Source organism: Schistocerca gregaria, chromosome 8 (assembly GCF_023897955.1).
Source record: "Schistocerca gregaria isolate iqSchGreg1 chromosome 8, iqSchGreg1.2, whole genome shotgun sequence".
Lineage (NCBI taxonomy): Eukaryota > Metazoa > Arthropoda > Insecta > Orthoptera > Acrididae > Schistocerca > Schistocerca gregaria.
In genome coordinates, this window is record NC_064927.1 from 131,697,227 (window position 1) to 131,714,329 (window position 17,103).

The 17,103-nt window shown below is 40.6% G+C and overlaps 1 protein-coding gene across 1 annotated transcript in view; it reads left to right on the forward strand.

The window, feature by feature from the left end:
- Positions 1-5,403: 5,403 nt before the first annotated feature.
- The window catches only part of LOC126284691 (lysosome membrane protein 2-like), a 75,524-nt gene continuing 63,824 nt past the window's right edge, over positions 5,404-17,103 (forward strand). The window contains exons 1-2 of the mRNA XM_049983814.1: positions 5,404-5,665; positions 8,884-8,975. Coding sequence (XP_049839771.1) covers positions 5,458-5,665; positions 8,884-8,975 — 300 coding nt within the window. The 5' untranslated portion in view covers positions 5,404-5,457. The remainder of the gene's footprint in view (positions 5,666-8,883; positions 8,976-17,103) is intronic.

The window sequence follows — 17,103 nt, forward strand, 5'->3', positions numbered from 1 at the left end:
CGTAAGAAGCTTCATATTTAGAAATTTTCCTGGTGCAGTTCTTACGCCAAGGGGTATTCTGTCCCTCATCCATTCCATAACCAATTTCTAACGATCTATTTTGGATACGGAACAGTGATCAGTCAGATACTTATCAAAGAGGAATGACTGCTTTTATAACACCAAGATTTAGAGTGACGGCTGAACGCCTTACTTAAGTAAAATCTTCTCGGCTAAAGGCCGAAATAATATTTCATATCAGCTATGGAAATTCTTTAAAAACCAAGCATTTACGAATTCCCGCTAAAGGCCATATTAAAGAAAATTCAAGTTAATTCTTCATTTGAAAGCGCAACAAAAATTTTCTTTACTTAATAAAAGAGAGACCTTAAAGACTTTTTGATGAAACAGATTTCAGTTTTCAGAAGTTATTACTTTATTTATACGACCAGTTTCACCGCCTCGTTAATGCCTTCTTCGGGCCCTTGTGCAGTCCTTATACAGAGACTCAGATGCATCGATGCATGTATAACCAGAGCCTGGATTCCGTGAATGTTTTATGGTGTGTGTACTTCGAAGACTTGACAAGTCCACAGAAAAGTTCTTGTGGTATCCACAGAGCGCTAGTTATAATTGCACCTATCCAGTCTTGTAGGTTTCATTTCTGATTTACCACATTCTGTGGATAGTTACTGCACATAAACATATCTGTCTGGCAATCTATGTCTGTATCTTTCCCGATTTCACCACAGAGTTTCGTTTCCGAACGATGTGGCCTAGCAGTTATCCACTATCCGCGTGTGGGAATATCAAGGTTGAAAATACAAGCTGGCCATAAAAATATGGATTTTTTGTGGTTTTCGTAAATCAGATGAGACAAATATGTGGTGGCTGATTCGCTTGGAAAGGATAGGGCTGATTTCCTTCACCTGCCTCGTCCAACTGGAACTTCGGCATTACGGAACCTGTCGTTGGCGTGACGTTGCATTCTTGCTTCCTTCGCAGCTTAGCCTTTATATGATGCCACTATGACACTGGAGAAACTCCTTGTCTTCAACAGTTGTCGTTCACCTTTCTACATTGAAGATGTCTGCAATTAACAGCTTGTATAATGATACCCATGGTCTAGGGGTAGCGTCTTTGATTCATAATCAAAACGTTTTCGGCCCCGGGTTCGATCCCCGCCACTGCCTAAATTTTGATAAATAATCAGCATTGGCGGCCGAAGACTTACGGCATAAGAAGTCAGCATCATTCTGTCAACGGCCTTGTCAAAGAGGGCGGAGGAGCAGATAGAGATTCAGGGCACTCCCTTGTCCTAGAGGTGGGAAATTGCCCCTAAAGGTGGAAGAATCAGCAATGATCAACGACATGAGGATGCAGAAGGCAATGGAAACCACTGCATTAAAGAGACGTAACGTGTATCCGCAGGACATGTGGCCTGTAGTTGAAGAAGTGTCATGCTGATCTCTCCATTGGAAAAAGATTCCAGAATAGTCCCCCATTCGGATCTCCGGGAGGGTACTACCAAGGGGGAGGTTACCATGAGAAAAAGATTGAATAATCAACGAAAGGATAATGCTCTACGAGTCGGGGCGTGGAATGTCAGAAGCTTGAACGTGGTAAGAAAACTAGAAAATCTGAAAAGGGAAATGCAAAGGCTCAATCTAGATATAGTAGGGGTCAGTGAAGTGAAGTGGAAGGAAGACAAGGATTTCTGGTCACATGAGTATCGGGTAATATCAACAGCAGCAGAAAATGGTATAACAGGTGTAGGATTCGTTATGAATAGGAAGGTAGGGCAGAGGGTCTGTTACTGTGAACAGTTCAGTGACCGGGTTGTTCTAATCAGAATCGACAGCAGACCAACACCGACAACGATAGTTCAGGTATACATGCCGACGTCGTAAGCTGAAGATGAACAGATAGAGAAAGTGTATGAGGATATTGAAAGGGTAATGCAGTATGTAAAGGCGGACGAAAATCTAATAGTCATGGGCGACTGGAATGCAGTTGTAGGGGAAGGAGTAGAAGAAAAGGTTACAGGAGAATACGGGCTTGGGACAAGGAAGGAAAGAGGAGAAAGACTAATTGAGTTCTGTAACAAGTTTCAGTTAGTAATAGTGAATACCCTGTTCAACAATCACAAGAGGAGGAGGTATACTTGGAAAAGGCCGGGAGATACTGGAAGATTTCAATTAGATTACATCATGGTCAGACAGAGATTCCGAAATCAGGTACTGGCTTGTAAGGCGTACCCAGGAGCAGATATAGACTCAGATCACAATATAGTATTGATGAAGAGTAGGCTGATGTTCAACACATTAGTCAGGAAGAATCAATACGCAAAGAAGTGGGATACGGAAGTTCTAAGAAATGACGAGATACGTCTGAAGTTCTCTAAATCTATAGATACAGCAATAAGGAATAGAGCAGTAAGCAACACAGTTGAAGAGGAATGGACGTCTCTAAAATGGGCCGTCACAGAAGTTGGGAAGGAAAACATAGGTACAAAGAAGGTAGCTGCAAAGAAACCATAGGTAACAGAAGAAATACTTCAGATGATTGATGAAAGGAGGAAGTACAAACATGTTCCGGGAAAATCAGGAATACAGAAATAAAAGTCGCTGAGGAATGAAATAAATAGGAAATGCAGGGAAGCTAAGACGAAATGGCTGCAGGAAGAATGTGAAGACATCGAAAAAGATATGATTGTCGGAAGGACAGACTCAGCATACAGGAAAGTCAAAACAACCTCTGGTGACATTAAAAGCAACAGTGGTGACATTAGGAGTGCAACGGGAATTCCACTGTTAAATGCAGAGGAGAGAGCAGATAGGTGGAAAGAATACATTGAAAGCCTCTATGAGAGTGAAGATTTGTCTGATGTGATAGAAGAAGAAACAGGAGTCGATTTATAAGAGATAGGGGATCCAGTATTAGAATCGGAATTTAAAAGAGCTTTGGAGGACTTACGGTCAAATAAGGCAGAAGGGATGGTAACACTCCATCAGAATTTCTAAAATCATTAGGGGAAGTGACAACAAAACGACTATTCACGTTGGTGTGTAGAATATATGAGTCTGGCGACATACCATCTGACTTTCGGAAAAGCATCAGCCACACAATTCCGAAGGCGGCAAGAGCTGACAAATGCGAGAATTGTCGCACAATCAGCCTAACAGCTCATGCATCGAAGCTGCTTACAAGAATAATATACAGAAGAATGGAAAAGAAAATTGAGAATGCGCTAGGCTTTAGGAAAAGTAAAGGCACGAGAAAGACAATTCTGACGTTACGGCTAATATTGGAAGCAAGGCTAGAGAAAAATCAAGACACGTGCATAGGATTTGTCGACCTGGAAAAAGCGTTCGACAATATAAAATGGAGCAAGCTGTTCAAGATTCTGAAAAAAGTAGGGGTAAGCTATAGGGAGAGACGGGTCACATACCATATGTACAACAACCAAGAGGGAATAATAAGAGTGGACGATCAAGAACGAAGTGCTCGTATTAAGAAGGGAGTAAGACAAGGCTGTAGCCTTTCGCCCCTACTCTTCAATCTGTACAACGAGGAAGCAATGATGGAAATAAAAGAAAGGTTCAGGAGTGGAATTAAAATACAAGGTGAAAGGATATCAATGATACGATTCGCTGATGACATTGCTATCCTGAGTGAAAGTGAAGAAGAATTAAATGATCTGCTTAACGGAATGAACAGTCTAATGAGTACACAGTATGGTTTGAGAGTAAATCGCAGAAAGACGAAGGTAATGAGAAGTAGTAGAAATGAGAACAGCGAGAAACTTGATATCAGGATGTCAATGAAGTTAAGGAATTCTGCTGCCTAGGCAGTAAAATAACCAATGACGGACGGAGGAAGGACGACATCAAAAGCGGACTCGCTATGGCAAAAAAAGGCATTTCTGGCCAAGAGAAGTCTACTTATATCAAATACCGGCCTTAAATTGAGGAAGAAATTTCTGAGGTTGTACGTCTGGAGTACAGCATTGTATGGTAGTGAAACATGGACTGTGGGAAAACCGGAACAGAAGAGAATCGAAGCATTTGAGATGTGGTGCTATAGACGAATGTTGATAATTAGATGGACTGATAAGGTAAGGAATGAGGAGATTCTACGCAGAATCGGAGAGGAAAGGAATATGTCGAAAACACTGATAAGGAGAAGGGAAAGGATGATAGGACACCTGCTAAGACATGAAGGAATGACTTCCATGGTACTAGAGGGAGCTCTAGAGGGCAAAAACTGTAGAGGAAGACAGAGATTGGAATACGTCAAGCAAATAATTGAGGACGTAGGTTGCAAGTGCTACTCTGAGATGAAGAGGTTAGCACAGGAAAGGAATTCGTGGCGGGCCGCATCAAACCAGTCAGTAGACTGATGACAAAAAAAAAAAAAAAAAAAAAAAAAAAAAAAAAAAAAAAAAAAAAAGTTCTGCAGAGCTACTTGTCTTTTTTTAAGTTTTGCTGCAGTAACTACAGGTATTATCCTCTTATCGATATCTAACGTTGTTGTTATCCAGCTGTATTAGAAAGTTTAATCTAAACGCTTGTTAATGTATAACATACTTGCCTCTGTGTATATAATCTTAATCAGACTTCAGTTCAGCCTACATAGTACTATCGCACAGATAACAGGTAAACCACCATTGCTGGGTTCTAAGTATGTGTAAACGGTCGTTATCGTCATCGAAAGTAGCGTTTAGGGGGACTTCCGTTCCTAACCGATTCCGGAATACAAGTTTATTACGTTTATCAACAACAGTATTCACTTTTAATGTACTGCAGTCTTTTCCGAAAGTACAACATTACTCTGTAAAGGTAAAGATTTTTCTGAATTTAAAAACATGTTCGAAGGTACCTAGGAAAGAATAATCTATTGAAATTTAGAAGCTTTGCTATCATGAAAATTTTGTCACTATTATATGTAGTCGTGTAATTCTTACAATATTTTTAGATCATTCTTGTTTACTGTCTGTGAACATTTCATTGATTAACTTTTAATCTTGTTTCAGACTCTGTGGATTTCATTTCGTTGAAGATCCTGAGCACTCGATTCAAAGAAAGAAAACGATGATCCATGTTTTCCTGAACTACAACTGTGAAGCTCATGCTCGTCATTAAGAGATGTTAGTACACGAAACTGGAAGCCTTTCAAGCTTTTCTTATTTTTCCCTGGAGTGGTGCATGAGTTGTGCTACGTGTGCTGTAATGGCGTTGAGGTGCAGCTGATCACTGCTACATAAATATTGCACTTTTGTAGCATATATAGTAGAGGTATTGTTTTTAACTTTATACTATATAAACTATGAACATAATTTTGCCTATTTGGTATATGTTATCTGTAGCATTAGTCAGATCTTCAGTATATTCTGGAAGAAAATCCGTCGTATTTGCCGTTTTTACAGGGCACATCGAGCCGGTGTGTGCAAATACAGTTCTATTATTGGAAGGCAACATGTTAGATGGAGAGGGTCAGAGGGCTGCTATGGAGACAGGAAGTACGACAGGTGATGGCGACAGAACTGTCGACGATATGGAATATACACCATGCCTCAACGCCGACAGACCCAGCCAGCACTTGAGTCCCTTGTTGGTAGGCAACCCACATTCCCTTTCTGCTGCCACTCTAGCCAAATGCAATTTTGCGGCTACGAAATACAAAGGTAACTGTCTGCTTATATCTTTTTGATTGAGTTTAAGGAATAATCTGCTAGGAGAATAGAATTTTATTTAAATGAAATGTGGGAGCTGCGTAAACGGGAATAAACTTCAAGTATCTGGGATAACGTGATAAATTCGTTCACTGCACACCACATGGTATCCAGAAACGTTCGTTATCGTGTAGCAGTGTTCATCTGAGACCGTTACTCTGGCCTACTGCTGCTGGTCGGAACATTGATTTACAGTACACCTCTGTTATCTGGCACATTTTTCGGTGATGTTTAAAGAAGGGTCAAACTACCGGAACTCCAATTCGTCGGTCTTTAAACGACTCTGATACAGTGTAATGGTCCGATGTCCTATGAAAGCATGTTGAAATTTGTACAGGAGCAGCGAATCTGTTGGTTTGCACTAGATGAATTATGATCTCCTTGCATGCGCTTATACACATTTATGTCTGCTATGTGGCAGCTGTTCTTCCCGTATCGGCAGCTATTTGGTTCGTGATATCACACGTTCTTCCAGTTTTTATTGACATTCGTATGGCAAAACTTTGACCATCTCATGGCTCTTCCAGAGCCGCAGCCTACAACAGTACTTATGTGAAGGTACTGTATTCACATCTAGGATTGGGATTCTAATACCCTTCCGGTCACCGAATGTAGATTTTCTTTCGTTTCTACAAATCTCTTGGGTTATTTTTATGCGCTACATAATCTAATCTGATGCTGCACCACTTCATCTTTAATGGCGTCGACATAGGCAAGGGATCAGTTCTGTAATGCCATGTAATGCCTTACGTGTGGTCCTACAAAATTGTCGGGGCATGTGAATACAGTGTAGTACTCATACTCTTACCTCAAAAGCACTATGCTGGTTGCTGTAAACTCACTGTCCATAGAAAAATATTAAGTAATAAGGCATGGAACACATCCAGTGTCATAGAAATCGCTTTTTTTAGTAGGCGTATGTGAATGCATTATCCCTCACTAACTCTTAACTTTCGTAAAAGTTGAATTCACTTAAGTACAATGTGAGAGCTGGTTCGCTAGAGATAGTGGTTGCTCGATGTACTTTGGAACTTTTTGCCTCTGTTACGATAAGTTTGAGCCACTACTACACGATGATTCCTTGGCAAAGTCAGGTCTGAACGATAGCAGACCCGAGACTTCGCAGCATATTGGTAAATCCCGAGTGACTGATTCCAAAGCTAATGGGGCACAGAAATTAATTTAGAGATTTTTAGAGGTTGCGAACATTCGAGGACACAAGGAGAAATATATGTCGATGTACCACCACCAAATAGTGCTGAGAAATATTATAGAATTTCAACTGTAATTAATGGATATTCAGAGGTCTCTACACCTATCGCCGCAGAGTACAATAATCGACTTGAAGTGATAGAGACAAGTGAAATTATTAAATATGGGAAGATTTTCAAGAGGAGGTATTAGGATTTCTAGTTCTGCTTCTGTTATAGGAACTTGAGAGACAATACCAACTAATTGCAAGTTACAGGGTTTGGACAGACAACAATCATAAATGACAGGCCCTGCTGAGTTCAGTGCACGTAATGACCAGAAATGAAGTTCTTTTGTTGCCTCAGCCACCACATAATGCTAACTTATTTGCGCAATATTTCACGCCTTCTAAACCACATACTCTATTCCCTTTAAAACCCTTGTATACACTTCGAATAGAACTAACGACAAAAGTGTCTCACCTACGTCACTATAGTCATCATGAATTTAATGATTTGAAAATATTGCTGTAAATTTCTTCGTTCTAGTAGATGTCATGTAATAGTTATTAATTTTTACTCGAAGCACCCATTAATTGGCGACCCTTCATTCGAAAAAAAAATGATTTTATCACAGAGTAAGGCACTTATTAAAACTGAACTTTTGATTTCTATAAATTAATGACGTTTTATCCGAGAAATAGCGTATGACGTGTGTAAGAGGTCCGCTGCTCATCGTATGGCTGTATATGCCTAGAAACTACCGCGTTAGACGTCTCATCAGCTCCAGTCGCTTTATGACTTGGGATAATACATACCATTCTAATTAGGTGTACTGTAGCACACCGCTTTCTTGAAGTATCCCTTGGTATTTCAAGTGATAAACTATCCATATTAACGAAGAATAATCGTAATATCACAGCGCGCGTATTTCCTCACTAGTAGATTTCTGATTAGCTTCAGATACAATACGTTTCAGAAAGACATGGCTATCTACAATTGTCTGGGTCCTTAATGCTGTGTTCGCGTGGACTATACTGAGTCCATTTTCTCATATTTCTTTTTTGTTGCTTTCTACACAATGCACTGCTCATATTTTAAGTAAAATGTTCTAGAGTCTTCCGTGTTGAGAAAATTTGTTGTGTATTCTACCGTGCAGAGTAGCTATATCTGCGACATTACAGAATATCCGTCAAATTCTTCGTAATTCTAGATGACGTAGAAATTGTTAATGTATGAGGGGTGTTCAAAAGAAAAGGTACGAAACAATAATGTTGGAACTCTTTATTGAAAAGTAGTCACCCAAGGCTTCAGCACAAATATCCCGCTGTTTCACCTGTTACCAGAATTCCTTTGGCTGCGACATGAGTCAACCCACCATTGTCTGCCTCATCTCGCTGTCGGAGTTCAAGCGTTTCCCTTTGAGATTCTTTTAGCGGAGCAAAGACGGGGAAGTGTCTGGGTTCCATATCTGGTCTGTACTGTTGATGCTCCAGCTGCTACCACTTGAATTTGGCCATCGTACTTTGGGAGAGGTGAGGTGGCGCGTTATCGTGGAGCAGAATCACTCTTTCAGTGAGTATCTCAGGCAGTTTGATGTTCATGGACCTGAGTAGACTGCGGAGTGTCTCACAGGACACGTCATTGTTAATGGTTTTTACGTGCTCGAGGTATTCGATGAGTATCATGCCTCGAACGTCGAAAACAACGGTGAGCATCAGCTGGACTACAGCGGACACATTTTTGAATTTTGTAGGGGGGAGTGACGATGCTACATTTGAATCCGTAGATGTATCACTACGTTGACCCAAAGTGGCATAGGCAAATGTCAAAGAGTTTGGTTGCTACGACGTTACGTACCTTCTTATTTGAAAACTCGTTATTCAAATTACAGTGATATTCATTATTAAAACAAACATTTATTCATTATGTTTTATTTTATCCAATCAAAATTGTGTTTTTATGAATATTCTTTTGAAGGTCAGTTGCTGCGACTGCTTCTGGGAGTATCTCTTGTCGCTATTGCATTGTCCATCTGGTTTCTTGATCCTGTGGAGCTTCTTATCAGAAAGGTATTATCACATGTTAAGGAATGGCAGATTTTAGTTTATCCGTTTACTTGTCTATATTTTTTAAGTCAACATCATTGTCATCATCGTAATCATCATCATCTGACGGTTCGAGTATACTACACCTTGCTAAATCGAAACATAACAATAAAAGAGGTGAGTTGTAATTAAGAAAATATGTATTCATCTGGCTGCGATTTGCATTGCCCATTTTATTATCTCAAGGGGGAGGGAGAGGGTCTGCGGGAGTGCGGAGTGAGAGGGAAGGAGAAAGTGCTTATCTGTTTTCCCTTTATTGCCTTCTGATACGTGTGCTACATCGTGCGAACCTGTTAATAATCTCTCTTATTAGGCCCAAAAAATTTTACCCAGATACGCAACATATAAATGCTAAGTGCTTTCGCTATAATCAATTAGTGACGATTCATGCACTTTTTGTAATTTGCTTCGGAAACAGTTGTGAAATTTAAAGATTCTTTCTTATCAGGATTTAGTACCATAAAGATAGGCAGCGCGTGCGTAGGAGGAGAATAAACAGAAGGCTGTGCACAATCCGAATGGCTATTTATTTCGATCAACATATATTGGCCACTTCAGAAAACATCCTGAAAAAAAATGAAACAAAAAAAACAAAGAAACAATAATTAACATACTTGGAGGTAGCGAAAAGCGTTCTTTCATCTATGTATCAGCAGAAACACCTCACAGGAGGGTTGGGGTACAGACTCTGGGAGTCTGTAGGAAGCGAAAAATTCTGCATAGTAATTCGATTAATAATACACCCAGAGAATCCTACTGAAATTTCTATCCATATAAACCACTGTAAGAAAGCAATAAAACCAAAACGGAGGGGATCGGGGTGTCACAGCGTGATACATAGTTACAGAGTCTACCAGAAAAGTTATGTTAAATTCAATGGATTCTAACTCATGAAAATTTCTCCATGAATATAGGAGTTCATTTTACTCGTAATTACTTGCACTGCTGAATGCTTTTCTCCCCCGTTAACATAACTTTTATTTGGTTACACATGGTTACCCACGCATTTGGCAAAAATGAATTACATTCCGAAAATAGCTGGAGAACAAAAAGGTTCATCTAATCACAATCCTCTGTATCTCTAAATAGAGCAAATCTCAGATGATCTTATAGGAATTTCACTTACGTATCTGCATTGTCAGGAAAGGATCGGTACAATCCTCCACAGAAATCACTACTAAACCGCGATAAGGCCCAAAACACATGCAAACATAATCGGAAAATCGCTGAAGACGATTTATTTAATGAACACTTCGGGTCTCCCATGACTTTACAATATATAATTGCTAGCATGATGTGCTACCGCTCACGGGTCACGAAAGAAATTGGAACCAGAAAATTAAATAGAACCATTATTCCACTGGTTTTATACTTCCCGAAATGATGTGCATTCATTAGAAAGTTGAGAGGAAATAGTTAAAGGGTGGACAATATATTTAATGAAGAACTGTATTCAGAACATTGGAGGTATGAACTAAACAACGCCTTCAGTCAAAACTTTTACGTGTTTTATTAACTACACGACGCATTTCTGACCCTGTGGGTCTATCGTCATGTGTAATTTGTCTTAATACATGTTTTATATCTTCTCTTGAATGAGGTGAAATGCATATTCTTGTCACGAAAACGTTTAATGCTAGGGTATGAATTTCGTAAATCTAACGTGAATTATATGTGTAAAATAGGGGAAAATGAATTGTGTACACTTGCCACATAATCCAAGGAAAGCATTTTTAATGTTTTAGCAACGGCAAACATTTTTTTCTCCGTCGTTTTAGTACATCTCGCTTCATAGAAGAGGCACATTTGTACACATATGTTTATAAACACTTTACAGATGTTTTTGTACATAGTGTTCTCAAAGATGAATTTATTCGTAGTGCTAAAGATATAAGTACTAAACAATTGACATATGCAAGAAATAGGTCTTTAAAATTACTGAAATAACTATGGCTTGCGAAGTCTGTCTGTTCATTTAACATAGATTCAGATTTTTTGATTTTGTGGACGTACATCTCCAGTTGTTCTGACAGACTTAGAGTCTTACCATTGACTTCGTTATGTAGTATTACCAAATTCTTTTCAGACTGTTGATGACATATTTCGTTTCCAACATATATTGTGCAATGACTGATTTTTCGAATTTTTTGAGCCTAGAAGCATTTACATGTTCTTGAAAACGGGTCTTGAAGTTTCTGCCTGTTTTCTTACAAGGTCCGAAATGCATCGTGTAGTTAATAAAAAACGAAAAAGTTGCGACTGAAGGCGTTGTTTACTTCATACCTCCAACCAATATTTTTTCCAGAACATCGCTCCACTTTCTTTTTCCCAGTACTGGAAAATTATTGTTGGCTACAAAAGCCAGACACTACCTGTAACTACCTGATTTCTTCGTTTGTCTTACTGATATGGAACATTAGCGTGCGGAAGTGTTTTTTTAACATGTACACTCACGGAAAGAATCGCTACACCTAGAAGAGCTGCACAACGTAAACGAAAGTTGGTCGGCGTCTATTCAAATTTCCCGCCAGTAGCGTAATAGTTGAGCTAGTAGCGCCACTCTGAGGACGGGAATCAGATTTGCTTTAAATACACCTTGTAATGGTCGTGGGCGTTAGGCTGGACGTGATGAGCTGATGTTAGTCAAGAATGCCCTTTAATAAGGCAAGGACGCCATTATGAACACGTCACAGGTGGTGTAATGAGGATGGATGTTACTGCTACGACAATGAAGAAACATTTGGTACGACTGTATCAACCGTACGTGTTTTCTGGAAGCGGTGATCACGCGACCGTACTGTTGCAAGGAGATCGGGCTCCAGGCTTTAACGTATGGCGCTGGCGCATCGTACTGCATCTGCAGCAGCAATCTGAGCAGCAGTTGGTACCACAATGACACAACGAACTGATACAAATCGGTTACTTCAAGGACAGCTCCGTGCCAGACACCCTGTGGCATGCATTATACTGAGCCCAACACACCATCATTTGCGACTTCACTGGTGTGAAGCCAGAGCTCACTGCGAAGCAGGGTACTGTCTCGGTGTCAGTGACGGCCATGTGTTGGTTAGAAGTTGGCCATTTGAGGGCTTGCAACCGAACTGTTTGCTTGCTAGAGGAGCTGGACTTACACCTGGAGTTGTGAATACGTGTGCGATTTCATATGACAGCAGGAGCATTCTCTTGGTTATCCGCATACTTTGACTGGAAATGTGAACTTCAGTCTGATGAACTGACCTATTGTGCTACCATTCATGAACAGCACTGCAGAGCGTGTTTTCCAACAGGATAACGCTAGCCACCACGGCGCTGTTGTAACCTTTGGCGTATTCCATCACATGTTCGGTCACCAATCCAGCACATATTGGATATTATCGGACAACGATTCCAGCGTCATCCGCAAACAGTATTAATAGTCCCAGTATCGGCCGACTATGTGCAACAGGCATGGAACTCCGTCCCGCAAACAGACATCCGACACCTGTACAACATAATGCATTCGCTTTTGCATGCTACCATTCAACGTTCTGGCGGTTACACCAGTTACTAGTGTAAGAGCATTTCAGATTTGCAATGGCTTTTCTCTTGCTTGGATTAACCAGAGATCTTGCATTGTTAATCAGTTAAGTGTGTTACATAGATTAATGTATTTCATTAGTCTGCATTAATTATTTTTAATATAGGGATTTTTTCCGTCAGTGTATCTCTTCTATACAACGTCACACCAGTCCACAAAATTTAAAATAATCCTTTTTCTACATGCTATCCCATTTCTTTACAGGGTCAGTATGTTACTCTGGATTTTGTAATGTTGTTGGCAGAGGGTGGCCGGACGCCCTACCTGTCACCAATTCTAACCCCAGGGACGGAACATCAGTCCTCCGTCCGTCTGTGTCTAGTGTGTGAAAATGTGAAAATATTTCCCAAACTGAGGCAGGACGTGAGTACGGGGTCGGTATTCACCCAACCGCTTAAAAACCACATACAAGGTGGATGACACGCCACATACGTCAGGAAATATGACGTCATAAACGTGTAATATGTGCGACAAATGGTTCAAATGGCTCTGAGCACTATGGGACTTGACATCTGAGGTCATCAGTCCCCTAGAACATAGAACTGCTTAAACCTAGCTAACCTAAGGACATTACACACATCCATACCAGAGGCAGGATTCGAACCAGCGACCGTAGCGATTCCGCGGTTCCAGACTGCATCGCCTAGAACCGCTCGATCACTGCGGGCGGTTAATATGTGCGACATGTGAGTACGCCGGCAAAGGCGCTGGTATAAAGGTCACTCTAATCCCCTGGAGCGAGTTCGACCAAATTTGATAAAAATATTAGTGAACCAACAGCATGTTGGAGTAGATTGGATCAGCAACTTCCGTTAATTCGTAGAACGAAAAATCAATCCAAGTCACAAATTTTTGCTTTTTATTAATTCGATAACTAATTTCGGGTAGAGACTCATTTTCAAAGCATCCCATAGGGCAGAAAATGAATCTCCACTGGTATATAATACAGTTATTACAAAATTTTTAGGCATATGCCAAAGATACAGAACATATCGTTTCAAAAACTCATATCATATAGTGCAAAATGGCGTTTCGGAGGATGCCTTATTTGATAGTAAGTCCTCCATAGATCTTTTAAATTCTGATTCTAATGCTGGATCCCTTGTAAATCGACTCCTGGTCTTCTCCTATCACATAAGATTAATCTTACCCCTCATAGAGGCTTTCAATATATTCTTTCCACCTATCGGCTCCCTCCTCTGCATTTAACAGTGGAATTCTCGTTTCACTCATAATGTTACCACCCTTGCTTTTAATGTCACCGAATCTAATTTTTCTTTCCTGTATGCAGAGCTTGTCGTTCCGCCATTAATTTCTTTTTGGATTTCTTCATTTTTTACATACAACTATTTAGTTTTAGTTTCCCTGCACTTCTTAGTTATTTAATTCCTCAGCGACTTGTGCTTCGGTATTTCTGAGTTTCCCGGAACATTTTTGTCGTTCCTCTTTTCTTCGATCAAGTCAAGCATTTCTTCTGTTACCCATGTTTTCTCCACAGATACCTTTTTTGTACCTATGTTTTTCTTTAAAACTTATGTAATTGCCCATTTTAGAGATGTACATTTCTCTTCAACTATACTGCCTGCCTGCTGTAAATATAGCCTTAGAGGACTTGGAACGTATCTTATCATTTCTTAGTACTTCTGCATCCCTCTCCCTGGCGTATTGAATCTTCCTGACCACTGACTTAAACTTCAGCCTACTCTTGATCACTACTGTATTGTGATCTAAATCTATATCTGCTTCTGGCTACGCCTTACAGTCCAGTATCTGCCTTCAGAATCTCTTTTTGTCCATGATGTAATCTAACTGAACTCTTCCCGTACCATTCGACCTTTTCCAAATATACCTCTCCCTCTTGTGATTCGTGAACAGAGTATTCAATGTTACTAACTGAATTTTATTACAGAACTCATTTAGTCTTTCTCCTCTCTCATTCCTTGCCCCAGTCCATATTCTCCTGTAACCTTCTCTTCTACGTCTTCCTCTACAACTGCATTCAATTCCCCCATGACTATTAGATATTCATCTCTCTCGAAGTACTGTATTACTCATTCAGTATCATCATATAGTTTCTGTATCTCTTCATCTTCAGCTTGCGACGTCGGCGTGTATACCTGATCTGTCGTTGTCCTTGTTGGTTTGCTCTCCATTCTGATAAGAACTGCCCGGTCACTGAACTGTTCACAGTAACACACTCTCTGCGCTACCTTCGTATTCATAACGAAATCTACTCACGTTATACCATTTTCTGTTGGTGTTAATATTACCCTATACTTATCTAACCAGAGATCCTTGTCTTCTTCCCATTTCAATTCACTGACCCCTAATATATCTACACTGAGCCTCTGCATTTCCCTTTTCAGATTTTCTAGTTTCCCTATCACGTTCGAGCTTCTGACATTCAACGCTCCGACTCGTAGAACGTTATCTTTTCTTTGATTATTCAAACTTTTTCTCATGGTCACCTCCTCCTTGGCAGTCCCCTCCTGGAGATTCGAATGGGAGACTATTCCGGAATCTTTTGCCAATGGAGACATCATCATGACACTTTTCCGGTTACAGCCCTCATGTCCTGTGGATACGTGTTAAATATCTTTTATTACGTCGCTTTAATTGCCTTCTGCATCCTCATGCCGTTGATCATAGCTGATTCTTCCACCTTTAGGGGCCGTTTCCCATCCCTAGAACTAGAGAGTGCGCTGAACCTCTGTCTACTTCTCCGCCCCCTTTGACAAGGCCGTTGGCAGAATGAGGGTGACTTCTTATGCCTGAAATTGTCCGCCGCTAATGCCGATTATTAACGATAATTTATGCAGTGGTTGCCCTCGATCCCAGGGCCGATACGTTTTGATTACTAACCAGAGCCGCTACCCTTTTTTATCTCATTTTGTTTGTTGTCAGTCGTTGTATTTAGTCGGAGCGGACGTCCCTTGACGCTCACTCAAGTTCATCGTTCATTCGTTCACCCAGATTTTTATTACAGAGAACAGGTAACCCTCAGACCCCTAGACCGCAGGTGTAATGCAGATTTTCATTGCACATTTCTGACATCTTCGGAAATGCCATTTTCAACTGTGCTACGTACGACTGAAACGAAAAATTCTGTCTCTTTAGAATATGCTTAAAGATTTGGTAATAACTGAATTATACATGAGTGCAAATTTGGTTTGCTGTCGTCAGGATGATTTGAAAATGGGTCTCGGCCTGAAACTAGGAATAGAATGAATAAAAAATAGAATCTTACAACTTGGACCAGTTTTTCGCCCTACTGATAAGTATTAGTTACGGTCTGGAGAAAAATACTCTGATAGTCAGAACCAACAGTGTCCTACTGAAGTGGGCATGATAAAGTGGATAGAGCAGGAAGAAAAGGAAATGGACAGATGTTGAGGGGAAAGGAGGAGATGGGCACAGGTAAGGTGGAGATGGACAGATAGAGGCTTATGGGGAAACCGACAGGGAGAAGGGATTGGTGAGGTGGATAGGCAGACGAACAAATGGACATAGATATGGGGCGACGGAGAAGAGATATGCAGGGTGAGGAGGAAATAGAGTAAGTGGAAAGGATGAGATGGAGGGGGAAGAGATGTGGATGAAGGATGAGATCGACAGATACAGGTGGAAGAAGGTGATTGAATAATAGATGATTTGAGTAAATATATATCCGGGCAACGTCCAGAACTCAGCTAGTCCTAAAATAAAAGTGGACGAGGTAACAACTAGATGAAGCACAATAACAAGACACTTAGCGATATTCCTGGACGTACGTCGTAGCTTTGCACATCATAAACAGGAGGCATAAAAGTGATTAACAAAATTCTAATTATCGAAAACATTCAGGTGCGAACTTCTTTGGTCGTAATGAGAACGTACCACCAGTCTAGGCCAGCATTATGTGATGCGAATATTTCACCTCACAATTTCAGCTTTCGGAGACAGTCTCACTAGTCGTAAGAGTTCAACGACAGTTTGTACTGTTAGTAATTCTATAATATGTCCTTTTGGCTTGAAAATCAGGGAAAAGGGAACCATTTAGTGAAGAAAGAAACGCAATCAAATGGAAGCACGAAGGATACTTGTAATTGAGGCAAATGCGAAAACGTGAATACAAGATCGCATAATATGCCTGTAGAAAAATGAAATGGAAACTTCAGACGTAGGCAGGAGAACAAATTAATTAGTCGCCAGCATCAGGGAGAGAATAAAAACGAGATATCTTAACCGGGGAGGATACCGATATATTACCTGACCGGTCAGGATCTACACAAAGAAAGATGAATCACTGTGGCGCCTGTGGCTGTCGGGCACTCGAGGACAGACATTGTGGGGCTGTGCGCTCCACGAGGACGTAGGGGTGGTGCCCTTCAGGCATTAAGGGTGGTGCACCCCAGAGCAGAACTGAGGAGTGAGTGGACCTGGCACATCTTGGACCAAACTGCAGCCGCAGTGTTGAGGAACGCCAAGGAAGGTTAGCGAGCCATTCAACCACACATCAGAATGCTACCAACCCGA